Raw genomic sequence first — 12,190 nt, 5'->3', positions numbered from 1 at the left:
ATTTTTAAAAATTATAAATATTTAAATACGCCTGTCATATTGAGCGATATTTTGAAATCACGGTTATTTGTACGACGTAAGACGTCAACGTGCAAAAAACGCGACAAAAACTCACCGAAAATTCTATAAATCAGGCACTTCTTCCCTTCTTTCGGGTACGAAAGATCACTCGTGTACACTCTGTGGTCCATTTCCGAATCTGGATCTTCACCTGACGAATACGTGGGGGGCTATTTGCATGTCGCCGCAAAATCGAGAGCCGGAAGCTTCCGCCGCGAACTTTAAAAAAAAAAAATTAAAGGCCTTGAACTGTCGTAACGTTCGAGCGAATCTGAGCTTGTAGCGACTTGCCGGCTCGCTTAAATCATCGGCATGGCCAACCGGTTTATTAAGCACGATGCTAGACACGCGGGCATCGCGTCCAAATTGATTGAACGAAATTCAAGAGCGGGTGCCCGGTCTAATTTACGGCGTTGGCACTGGTGACACAATACGGTTTCGATAAAATTCTTAACCTATAAGTGTTTCTAGGCGAACGCGCGCGAGCGGTTAATAGTAATCAAACATTAAAGAGGACGAATTAAATATTAATCAAATATTAAAACGTGGGATAACCGACGCCGACTAGATGCGTCCACTAACCTGGTAGGGAAATTGCGGACGTCGCGACATATCGATGCGAAGTAAAACATGATTCATGATTTACCCGCGATAATTATTGTTTCAAAAATGAAACTGCAGCGTTTTCCATAACGTCGATAAACGTTTCGATCGACAATTTCGGTCGGCCCGCAGACAAAAGCAGAGAACACGAGTGGTTTGTTTACAGAGAAAGATAGTGGAATGTAAAGACCGGATTTTTCTCGGGTAGAGAACACGGATTAATTGTGAATGTGAATCGCGGTTCTTTTGCTTAGACATAAGTGTCATGCTGGACGTATTCTTTTTGTAAACGTCATAACTACCACAAATTTATATTGGTTATGTGGGCGTAGAACAAAATAACATAAGGTATGAGGTAATTTCAAAATCAAGTTATTGTATTTGACCATCTTTTTGAGCTGAAGAAACAAAAGCACTTAAGCTTTTTTGCTTTGCGGGCCAATTAATGGATTGGAAATGAGAGTTCGCTTCAATAGGGCATCAAGAAGCAAAAAGCAAAATAGTTTGTAAGATTTTTTTATTAGTTACAAGTAAAAATAAGCTATTTAAATAGTAAAAACACTTTTGTGGATTGGTTTAGTTTAGCTGTCCCATTTTTTAAATTCCATGCCATCAGGTGGTTTAATGTCAACCTTTTTCTTTGAGATCTCTTCCCAATTTGTGCTTAGTACAGTTCCTCCGCTCTCCATCTAAAATAAAAAAATACCTAGACCTTAAAGGACCCATTTAATTTTATTTCTACTTACGTAGCTCTTATTCATTGCTCGTTTAATATCCTCGCTACCTTTACTATAAATTTCTTGGAACAATTTGTTAAGAGCCTCCTCGCCCTCAGGTTTCTCTTCCTCTTCTTGCTTTTTTATATCCCTCTCAACTTTTGACCAGTCTTTACCTATTTTTGATGTTGGATATGAAGGAGGGCCGTTCAAATTGGCAGATGAACCTATTGTAGAGACATCTTAATTACTTACATATTTGACAAGAACTACTCACTTTGAGGTATTGCTTTAACAGTTGTTTCCTTAATTGCGCCCTCTAGCTTTTCCCAACGCAATCCCTCCGCTTTTTTTAGTTTGATTTCAATCTAAAAACAAATATGTATACCAAGTTATAAAATGAGTGAATATTTTGAGTTCGGTGCCGAAGAATTGCCTCAACTTACCTTGGACGGGGTTAGTTTGAAACAGCATTGATCTGGAACAATTCTATGGGATAAATTAAATGACAAATTACATTCTTCGAATTCAGGCATCTGTATGTCCACAGTAACTTTCGAGTCTGAAAAATTGACCCTCAACTTCTCTTGCTTGACGTTTTTTACCAAAACAGTAATCACCACCGCCGTTTCAGTTTGATACCAGTCGTGCTTGGCCTGAAGTTTTGGCTAAAACACACATTGTAGATATTATCACAATATTACCACTGGCGGTTGTCTCAACCTACCCTGACATTGTCTTCTGACATCCTTTCGAATTAAACCCAAAATTACGGGATATATCAAAAATCTATTTTTGTTTTTAATAACACTGTCAAATTCTCCAAAACGGCAGTATAGAAATAATCAAATTTAATGAAGCGTTTCACAAAAAACTGTTGGGCACGACTACCAGGATCATTCGCCCATTTCGGACTTCCGTCGAGGATTTTCGGATCTTCACCAGGAAGGAGACTAAATTTTGAAGTTCTAAATGTCGAGGATTTTCGGATCTTCTCTAGCGAAGGAGACTGAGTTTTGAAGTTCCAAATGTCGAGGATTGTCGGATCTTCTCCAGCGAAGGAGACTAATCTCAGAAGTTCTAAATGTCGAGGGTTTTCGGATCTTCTCCAGCGAAGGAGTTCTTTGAAATTCTAGCTAATATACATAATGATTAAAACCAACCCATGAACCATGAGCTAGCAGATACCACATGCATCAAGGAATCTAACCACAAGTCGTGCAACAAGATCCATACATCCAGGGTGAAAAAGTGCAGAAAAGGCACTAATAGGAGCGGCATCAATGAGGGACTGATACAAAATTTGGGAGTTATTCCGATGCAGAGCACAATTAAACAAAATATGTTCAATATCTCCCACCTCTCCAGCATAGAAAAAAAAGTAAAAAAGATTTCCTTCTTCTTCTCATTGTTATAGCCAAACTTGCAAGGATCTTTCGACTCATAAACGTTACAACAGAAACTCCTCTTCTTCTTATTACCAAATCGGGCAGATTAGTCAAGGATAATTGTGCAATAAGCCAACGTTTTGCGCGCCATCTGGAATTAAATGATTTTAATTATTTATTTCCATTCCTTCCGTAGTAATTTTGCTCTAGAATGGTCTTGCTGTAACATAATGGAACAGAAAATTTGTGTATTTAAAACATAAAAAATATCAAAGCATTGGCGCGCCTATTTTTTCATATATTTATGTGCTGAAAAGTAATACCTAGACATCTACATAAATATTAATTGTTTAAGCTTTATAATCTACATGTGCTTCAGGCTACAGGCACGAAGAAAATGCCTTTTATCAGCAACGTATACATGCTTTTAACGAAACAATTCTTATCTCTATTTGGTAAATAAATAATCCTAAAATGGTATTTTCGAATGCACATCGGATGCTTACTCATTTGAAATCTCACCTGGGTGCGGACCTACTAAACTTTCGACGGCAGTGCGCCATCGTCAATGTCACAAACAACTTGACCGACTGGATTCGTTGTCGAAATCGCAAGAATCGGGGCGACAACACTTTTCTGGGAACAAAACATTAACAAAATCGCGTTTCAAGTCTTTAAACGTGTAGTGTCAGTGCCATGAGATCGATGCGCGTGCTTATGTGCCGTCTAATTGATGCGTTTGCGTTTTGACTTTAGTTTTTATTAGTTTCGTCTATAAAATTAAAAGGTAAATGAAAACATAACCTTGCGGAAAGGATTATAAATGATAAATTGACGGAGATTGAATTTTATTGGTTCGTTTCGGGGCAAAGGTCGCTTTGGTCGTACACTATATGTTTACGAAATAATTTAATAATGTCTAGAACGGTATTAAGTTTGTGTAAATAGAAAACATTGAATGGAACTTTGAATTATTTTGAAATTGGTGCTCCGGCAGGTCGAAATGAACGAGCTAGACAGACAGCTGGCCGAGCTTGCCCTACTAAATAAATCGGAATTGCCCCCCAATCCGAATCTGAGAACGCCGGGCAAAAAAGTAGGCCCCGCTGTGCCGCCCAAACCAAAGAAGACGCAGCCGCAGGTGAGTTTTCCCACCAGCCCATATATAAAGCAATTAGATTGCGTTAACCGAATTCACGTGAGTCATTAACTACATTATTCTTGTAAATCATGCTTTATTCGCTATTCGCTTCGGATTTTATTAAGCTTGTTACCGTCTAGGTGCCGCAATCATACCCCCTTAAGCAGACAGTTGAGCCCAGCTACTCGTCCCGTATACAAAATGCGCAGTTTTACTCAAACCTCATTAACCCATCCCACTATTCTAACTCCGCGCCCGCCCAGGATAACAACTACGCCAATTTGACGGCCTCCGACGGGCAGGAGCAGTTTTCCAGGAGCCCTTCAGTTATGACTAACAGTTCTTTGCCTAGGAGCACCCCAAGTTATGGTTCGTACGCTACCAAAAGCTCCAGGTCAGTTTCTCCTTTCATATTGGGTGTAACCAAAGTGTGTAGCTAGGCTCTGGCATTTTCAGTCTAGCGTCTACCCTCGCCAGTACACCCAAACCATATGGAAATAAGTCGGAGGTTACCTACAGTAATATACAAATTCCACCTAACCGGAATCAAGATGGACTCATCTACAGTAACTTAGCGCATCCGCCGAGAGAAGGTGCCGTATACAGCAACCTTCCGCAGCCTAATACGGGTGCTTATCCTAATGGTGGTAAATGTCCACAGCATTTAATAAAATTCCCAAGCGGAGTCTCTCGTGTTAATATACTCCTGTTTAAAATTCACTTACCATTACATTTTCTGACTTATGTGTGCTATTTAAAAGATTTACTTTGAATATTTGCATGTAATGTTAGAAATCTTAGATATCAGTTTTATTGCTGTAAAAGAGGACCCAAATAAGGGTCTAACACACTAGATATCTCTTTACTAACCTGTGATATCAGTAAAAGAAACATAATATTTTTAGGTAACTTTATCAAAATAAGTATAAATTTACTGTTAAAACACCAACATTGACATTTTAAAATGTCAATAATAATTCGCGTGTGACTGAATGTTGCAATAAAATTTACTACAAAAGAAAAACAGTAATACATATAAGACATTAAGATGTTTGCATTTTAATCTAGAAACAGAAACAGTTCAGTCTTCACTGTTTTCAAAATAAACAGTAAACATATCAAGTAGTTCTAAAAATGGAAAAACTTTTTTTTTGCAAATGAAGCTAGTGAAATAAATAACTGCACTTTAATATTATTGACACTTGAACACCGCCATTAGAATTTTTGCTAATTTGTTTTCCAAAGCACACTTGCAATTTTACAAATTTCAGATTTTGTATGGAAATCTGAAGATATTCCTATAATTTTTAAGTTTTTGTACCTAATCGCCAAATTTTGTATAATTCTTCCAACTTTAATTAAAAATATTGTTTAATTACCTTTATTTATCTTACACTAACTACAAATTAAATAAAGGGTGCGTTAATTTTGAACAAGGAATTTAAAAGGAGATTCACGTCAACTTTTGTGATTAGAAGATTTGCCCCCGCCCCCGCCGCCACTGGACATGACGTCGGGTCTGGCCGATTACCAGCCCTGCACGGTAAACACGAACTTACCGCCGCCCCCCGACGATCTGCTACCACCTCCCTCGCCAGTCAGCTCGAGCTATAGCGAGCTGAGGAGGGCGACCCAGCCCGATTCCACATTCCATAATTATAGTTTAGGCTCGCAGGTAAGGATTCGCGCCCTTTTGACTTACAAACGTTACTGGTTAGTTGTGTTTTAACGCCGCTTAGTATGGGGATACAGAATCCCTGTACAGCGTCGGGATGTCGCAGGTAACTCGCGCTTAACCCACGTTCATTAAAGGTTGTTTTTTTTACCCGCCCTTTCTTTAAAATTAGTCTTCTTCCACCTACGAATCGATCTACGAGCCAATCAACCCGCGTCCTCCGAGTCAGATGTCTTCTAGGTCGAATTATTCGCTTTACGGGCCTTACGTAAGCGGCGCTAGTAGCACCATGACAGGTAATGAAATATACATCCCTTATACGGGTTTTACACTGATAATAAGTAAGTGATCAATTTCTTCTTGCAACACTAGATACACTAGCACTAGCACTAGAATACAAATCTCGCTTCCCAGCCATTTTACATTATATTTTGCATTTGTGCCTATCTAACCGTTTTAGAAGTTTTTTAAATTCATAAAAGTTTTAAAAACTTAGTAATTATACCCATTCTGTATTAAAATAATAGTGATGATTTAAAGTAATTCTGTAAACCTATTTTTGATTTTTAAGGGTATGCCGGGTTTGTTAAAAGTTAATTAAGAATTTTAGATGTAAATGTTTGGGGCTCAGTTTCCAAGTCTACATTATGCCTTGACTCTGAACCTAGATGGATTGTAATACAACTAGAAACTGCCTTTTCTTGTGATTGTCTCTTGTTTTCCTCTAGGGATTTAAACTCAAAACGTTTTTCCTCCCCAAAATATTTAGTCCATTTTTTTTACTTACTGATCCACATCCAGGACTAGGGTCCACAGTTCTTCTGCAATTATATATAAAAAAACATAAATCAATTTCTACAAATGAGTAAACTGATTTTTTTTTTGTTTTAATGCTAGCAAATTGGTTATATTGGTATAACAACCTTGCTTTTCGATTGATTTCAACAGTAGCTACTACTGAATTGTCGAATTTATTTTTATTTTTTTGATGAGTATTTGATATCAAAGCTGTGAGTTAAATTGATCAAATTTGTTCGTGAATCCACGTCGCGGGTTAATTAATGAAGAATTGTCAGTGTAAAATTAGTATTGCAACACATAAAAAACCATTTTTTTAAAAGAAAAAACTGTCCATTGAAACGTACATTTTAAATTGCTTCGTTTCCCAAATACAGGGTGCTCTAAATCCTAAGAAGACTAAAAAGGTCACAAGGAGATAAAAAAAAGTTTTTAATAACCTTTTACAATAATTGTTTTGTATTAAATTAAAATTGTCCCATGAATTTTTTCCAGTAATATACTCTAATAAAAAATAAGCTGTCAAATTTAAAGTAATTTTAAAATTGTTATAAAAATCATTTTTTTATTTAGAAATTTAAACCAAGCAAAATAGATGATACTGTATGGACTTATTTTCCCCCTGCGTAAGTAAAGGTGTTTATGTCCATCTGGGCCGTTCGGCCAAAAATTCTTAGGGCCTAGCCAATCGGTGAGCCGGATAGGGCACAACAAAGAACAAGAGGTGGACAGTTTGACCGACATGCTCGTCCAAGGTATGGGCGGGGCTCGCGAACTTGACCCCGAGGACGTGTACGGGATATGCATCAAGTGCGGGGAGAAGGTATATTCCGTACACCCCTCCAGGGTCTCTATCTCAATATTTTTACCGTTAGATCGTGGGAGAGAATAGCGGGTGTACGGCGATGGACCAACTCTACCACATAAAATGTTTCACGTGCCACCACTGCGCCATAAATCTGCAAGGCAAGCCGTTTTACGCGCTCGACGGACACCCCTATTGCGAAGAAGACTATTTGGTACGTCTAATGGGCGTCGCTTAATTGTTTTGGGTTATCTAGGGTGATTCTATTTTCCAGAACACTTTGGAGAAGTGCTGCGTCTGTCAGAAACCGATCCTAGATCGTATCCTGAGGGCTACTGGTAAACCGTACCATCCGGGTTGTTTCTGTTGCGTGGTATGCGGAAAGAGCCTGGACGGCATACCGTTCACCGTAGACGCTACCAACAGGGTACACTGCATCGAGGACTTTCACAAGTACTTATTTGGTAAATTGAGGGATCAGAATTTGGTAAACATCGGGTGTAATTCCAGGATCTTCGCCCCGAGATGCTGGGTGTGTAAACAGCCCATAATGCCCGAGCCTGGCGAGGAGGAAACCGTAAGGGTAGTGGCACTCGATCACAGTTTTCACATACAATGCTACAAATGTGAGGTTAGTATATCTAGGGAATCTACAGCCGTAGTCATCTTCGTTTTGCTAACTGTCTTCCTTGCATTGACTCTTCTACCTTATTTCTCCATGATCTTCTTGGGCTCCATTCGGGCTCCATTCCATTACTTTGTTTATCCATCTCTTCCTCCCTCTTCTAACGAATCTGTACCATAGGAGTCTTTTGGTTTCTATATAAGGTAACTGCATTTTTTTCCACGCCCATTCTTTTCTGATTTCTTCATTTGTAACTTGGTCTCTTCTAGTGAGTTCACTGCAGCTTCTTCAATACATCATTTCGGTAGCTAGGCGTTTCCTTTTGTAGTTTGTATTTATTACCCATACCTCTGCTGCATATGTCATTTTACTCTTTACAGTTGAATCGTATGTTAACGTTTTCGTTTTTTTCTTGAGGTTCTTGGCCCATATAACTGAATGGAGTTGTTGTATACTTGATTGTGTCTGCCCAAGCCTATTCTTTAGTTCTTCCTCTGTAGTAGCATTTTTAGACAGTGCAAATCTGAAGTTGTTTGTTCCTTTTATTGCATTATTTTTACTGCATTCTTTTCCGTCGTTTTCATGTGCATTGTCTTCTTCAAGTTTATTTCCAATCTCATATTCTTCCTTTAACTTCCTGACCATGTAACTGAGGTTTTTAACTTGGGCTATCACTACCTGGTCATTCAGGACACATTTACTTGTCCAGGTTTTCAGGGCATGTTCGAGGAATGTCTTGAAAGGTGTTGGTGAAATTGGTCATTTTCAAGTTAATGAATACTAAGTATACTTGTCTGTTCTTTGCTTTTTTCTTCTCCATTAACTGTGGAATTGTATATATATGATCTACGCATGACCTCCCTACTGTAAATCCGGCTTTTTTTAAACAATGATGTTAGTGGAGCTTCCTTTCCCTCGTCTGCTATTTTTTCTCCATTCATTGCTTCTTCATGCCTCTTTTTTTTATGGTTTCTTAATTACATTCTCCTTTTAGGACTGCGGTTTGGTTTTGTCTTCGGAAGCGGAGGGTAGGGGCTGCTATCCATTGGACGGACACGTTTTGTGTAAAAGTTGCAACGCCAAGAGGGTGCAAGCCCTTACGAGTCACATGACTACCGAATTATAAGGCCTTTGTTGAAATTTAAAATATTCCATGGTTGAAAAAAAAAGTATTTATTTAATAAAATTTCCATTATTATAGAAAGGACTCCCTTCATGTGATTTAGAAAGCTATTTGTAATTGCGGTGCTTTTAGCTTATTTCTAGTTATCGAATTTTATTTGAGCTTGCTTTTTTTTTAAATATATTATATTATATTATAAACGAAGTTCTGGTCAGATTGTAATGTTGTGATCGTTTTTGAATGTGCCAATGTAAAGAATAAAACAAAATAAATAGAGGCTGTTCCCAAAATTTGCAAAAATTAATAACCCTAAGAAAGGTTCTATGGACACCATTTATAAATCAAACTCGATAATATAATCCATTCCGTAATATTTTCACAGTCCATTAAATAATTAGAAGTATTCTGTGCATCTACTTAGTTAGCTTTAGCGACGCTATCATCTCGAAATTTTTATTATGATTAGCTCGAATCTAACAGTTGTGTATTCTTGACTCGGTACTCACAAATTATTAGTGAGCGCCCAATGAAAGATGGCACCGTTTGGTCGCCATCTATTGGTGATGGCTTCAACTAACCAGTTTCCGCCGACTTCCTTCGCCTCCACATAATATCTGCTTAATAGTTTTCAATTTTCTAATAAACCATTCCATGAATTTGTCGCCCGTTAAGGAGCAAAAAACCGCACATAACCTCAATCACAAAAACCCCTCGCAGGGAGCCCCCACTCGTGTAGTACTCCGCCCCCGTCCTAGTGTACCCTTTGTTACCAGAGTGAGCTCCGTCCCTTAAAAATCTCCCTTGTGTAACGCCCAGTATACCAACCGGCCGCCGAGTCACCGCGAGGCCCCACCGGCAGATGGCGTTGACGGGGCGGCGCGGGGTCAAGGTGATGGGGGGATTGGCAGGATAATCTTCTTTTTGCGTCGATTCTGTCGGCCATCCCGGTGTTCCTGTTGCTAAATAGGCAGTACACCCCTTGGCGTCCCACTCTGTCGACCACCTACACTGCTGCTGATGTTCCATTCTCTTATTTCTGTCGAACATCCACCGGGTTGCTCCTGCTGCTGCTACTAATGTTCCTGTTGCTGTTCTATTGTATAAGAGGGATGGACCTCGCCCTCCCACGACTAATACTCCTTTGCCGATGGTTGTCGTACCAGGAATTCTAACTCCCGGTACTCTTTGCGTGATTTAAATATGTGGCGTCCTAAGCGATGCGCCAACATAATATGTAACTTGTGAAAAGGACAAACCGCGATTTTTTCCAAAACAAAACAAAAGAAACAAAGTATGTATATGTCGCGTTTCCTATAAAAAACTTTTTTTAAACAAAACTTTCAGTAAGTGGGGTCATCAAATAATTATAAAAATTGTTTATTTTTTAAAAGTTATACATGTATACCAAAATTCACATTTCTATTCACTGTCATTTAAACGATATTTTTCTACTCCCGTCTGTAAAATACCTAATTACCCACCGATCTAGCGTGCGGGAAGCGTCACTTTACCAGGTCAGTTTCGTTTCCCACGAATCCGAGCCACTTCGGACATTTCCGGCATTTTACCGCACGGATTTGGAAGCAATCGGATGTTATCGGAGATATTTCCCGCGCTTTGAATTTTGACGTTTGTCAATTCTGACAGTCATGTCAGTGAATGTATTCGTGTTGTTTTGCGATAATGTACCCAAAAACTAACGGTCGTAGAAAAAGTATATTATGCAACACGTTTGGTAAACTTTTTAACTCACTCATTTATTAAACACTCGCTCCGTTTGCGTCAAATAAACTCGTGAGTCAAATGCCGTTTACCGCACTTGTTGCATAATATACTATAAAAACACTCAATTTAATTCAATTATGACGCAACGTAAAAAAAGAGGATTGTCAAACGGACAGGCTAGAAACATGGTTTTGTTAAGTGTTCAGTTTGTTTTGTTGCCGGCGGTGGTACAGAACGTTTTCTACATACATAAACTTAAAAATGTGATTGAAGCGTTCGTTTGTTTCAAAAATCATATAAATCGTTGCATTTGGCCGAATACGTGGACGCGTATGCAACTCGCTTAGGTCAACGCAATCCACAAGCTACAAACTTTTAGCTTGACGTTGTCGAATAACACTATCGCAGATAAGCTATATTTAAATTACAAGGTACTTTTGGTTTTCGCGAACAGTAGCAACGAAGACCACGGTGAATGGCAAACGATCGCTATCAAGAATTCTAATAACAGAGGCGACGTTAACGACAGTTGCGGTAACGAATACATCTCGACAGATCGAAAACCTATTTTAATCCTGCTGTAAATATCTTGCCTAATTCCACCAATAGTGGGGGTTGTTGCTGTATAAGTACTTTTGAATTTGATACCGAAGTCAGTCGGTTTATCGCGATGTGCAACAAAGTGGTCACTGTCGATGAAAACACATAGATTTTCAAGCCCAAGATTTTTGGGATTATTTGGATGAGGTGGGGGAAACCATGTTCTGGAACAACATAATAGTCTACATAGGGGACAATATCGAGGTGAGATATTCGAATGAAGAAGAGAGCTGTGAGTTGATACTGAAAAAGGACCATGGCGACGAAATTATCCTCGAACGCGATGAAGTAGAAAATTTCATGGACCACAGCATCCGCTTGTGCGACGCTTTACGTTGTCTACATTAGAACTAATAAATATTTGTTATTGTATACAATTTTTCTGTAATTAAATATGGACACAACGTTTATACCTGATTATTGAGACACTCTGTATAAGTCACTCGACTTCTTTATCGTCGACCCTATCCCCCCATCACCGCCACCCCGCGTTTCCCGCGACACCACCATCTGCTGGGGAGGCCTCGTGGTGATGCGGCCGCCGGTTGAAATACTGGCAAGAGCGCGCGTGCGCGACATCTAGCAGCAACTGGCAGAACCGGAGGAACAGACGCATCCCGAACATGCACCGAGAATGGCCGAATGATCATAGCAGTCGGGGCCAAGAAGAACATGCACCGAGATAACCAGGGCGTTACACAAGGGGGATTTTTAAGGGACGGAGCACACTCTGATAGCAAGGGGGTACTCTAGCACGGGGGAGGAGCACAACGTGGCGGGCCCCTGCGAGGGGTTTTTGGTTATCAAATTTGATAAAGTCACGGTGTTGTCGAAACAATTGTCATGTCAAAATATATAATTTCGTGAAAATCTGAACTTTTAGTTCTTATTTATTTTGATAAATGGATTTTCATCAACTAAAAGCTTCCTC

General features: G+C 39.2%; 3 protein-coding genes across 9 annotated transcripts in view; 1 reads left to right on the top strand and 2 right to left on the bottom strand.

Moving 5' to 3' along the window:
* LOC132706749 (sialin) overlaps positions 1-800 on the bottom strand; it is a 55,526-nt gene extending 54,726 nt beyond the window's left edge. The window contains exons 1-2 of one of the 2 annotated variants that reach the window (XM_060678254.1): positions 643-800; positions 116-279 (exon numbers count right to left, since the gene is read on the bottom strand). In XM_060678254.1, the coding sequence (XP_060534237.1) occupies positions 116-191 (76 nt within the window). In that variant the 5' untranslated portion in view covers positions 192-279; positions 643-800. Of the gene's footprint in view, positions 1-115; positions 595-642 lie in introns of those variants that run through there. The other variant, XM_060678253.1, reaches the window with a different exon arrangement.
* A 369-nt stretch (positions 801-1,169) lies between these two features.
* Positions 1,170-2,763, bottom strand: LOC132706305 (protein SGT1 homolog). Of its 2 annotated transcripts, none has more exons than XM_060677570.1 (5): positions 2,107-2,763; positions 1,826-2,047; positions 1,657-1,747; positions 1,410-1,555; positions 1,170-1,352 (listed from the first exon to the last, which is right to left on the bottom strand). In XM_060677570.1, the coding sequence occupies exons 1-5, from the start codon at positions 2,125-2,127 to the stop codon at positions 1,245-1,247; spliced, it is 588 nt and encodes a 195-aa protein (XP_060533553.1). In that variant the 5' UTR covers positions 2,128-2,763; the 3' UTR covers positions 1,170-1,244. The 2 variants fall into 2 exon arrangements, with proteins under 2 accessions (XP_060533553.1, XP_060533552.1); XM_060677569.1 differs by having other exon boundaries at positions 1,410-1,606; positions 2,107-2,245.
* Positions 2,764-3,415: 652 nt separating this feature from the next.
* Positions 3,416-9,285, top strand: LOC132706304 (thyroid receptor-interacting protein 6). 5 transcript variants are annotated; one of them, XM_060677567.1, is made up of 12 exons: positions 3,416-3,554; positions 3,765-3,908; positions 4,049-4,302; positions 4,365-4,537; positions 5,387-5,583; positions 5,648-5,689; positions 5,756-5,879; positions 7,059-7,204; positions 7,257-7,400; positions 7,461-7,639; positions 7,697-7,817; positions 8,806-9,285. In XM_060677567.1, exons 2-12 carry the CDS (start codon positions 3,771-3,773, stop codon positions 8,935-8,937), a joined length of 1,650 nt encoding a protein of 549 aa, XP_060533550.1. In that variant the 5' UTR covers positions 3,416-3,554; positions 3,765-3,770; the 3' UTR covers positions 8,938-9,285. The 5 variants fall into 5 exon arrangements, with proteins under 5 accessions (XP_060533550.1, XP_060533548.1, XP_060533549.1 ...); XM_060677565.1 differs by having other exon boundaries at positions 4,365-4,555; positions 8,806-9,284; XM_060677566.1 differs by having other exon boundaries at positions 5,384-5,583; positions 8,806-9,283.
* Positions 9,286-12,190: the final 2,905 nt, after the last annotated feature.

This window comes from Cylas formicarius, unplaced genomic scaffold, assembly GCF_029955315.1.
Source record: "Cylas formicarius isolate icCylForm1 unplaced genomic scaffold, icCylForm1.1 PGA_scaffold_8__14_contigs__length_24414737, whole genome shotgun sequence".
NCBI classification, from domain to species: domain Eukaryota; kingdom Metazoa; phylum Arthropoda; class Insecta; order Coleoptera; family Brentidae; genus Cylas; species Cylas formicarius.
Note: the sequence above shows the minus strand (reverse complement) of the source record. Positions and strands in the feature narration are given on the sequence as shown.

Coding starts and splice junctions, on each gene's coding strand:
- LOC132706304 (XM_060677564.1), top strand. CDS start 3,771: ATGAACGAGCTAGACAGACAGCTGGCCGAGCTTGCCCTACTAAATAAA. Junction 5,690..5,755: donor ACAGCGTCGGGATGTCGCAG/GTAACTCGCGCT, acceptor CTTTAAAATTAG/TCTTCTTCCACCTACGAATC. Junction 7,818..8,805: donor TACAATGCTACAAATGTGAG/GTTAGTATATCT, acceptor TTCTCCTTTTAG/GACTGCGGTTTGGTTTTGTC.
- LOC132706305 (XM_060677569.1), bottom strand. CDS start 2,127: ATGTCAGAAGACAATGTCAGG. Junction 1,748..1,825: donor TCAAACTAACCCCGTCCAAG/GTAAGTTGAGGC, acceptor ATTTGTTTTTAG/ATTGAAATCAAACTAAAAAA. Junction 1,607..1,656: donor TGTTAAAGCAATACCTCAAA/GTGAGTAGTTCT, acceptor TCTCTACAATAG/GTTCATCTGCCAATTTGAAC.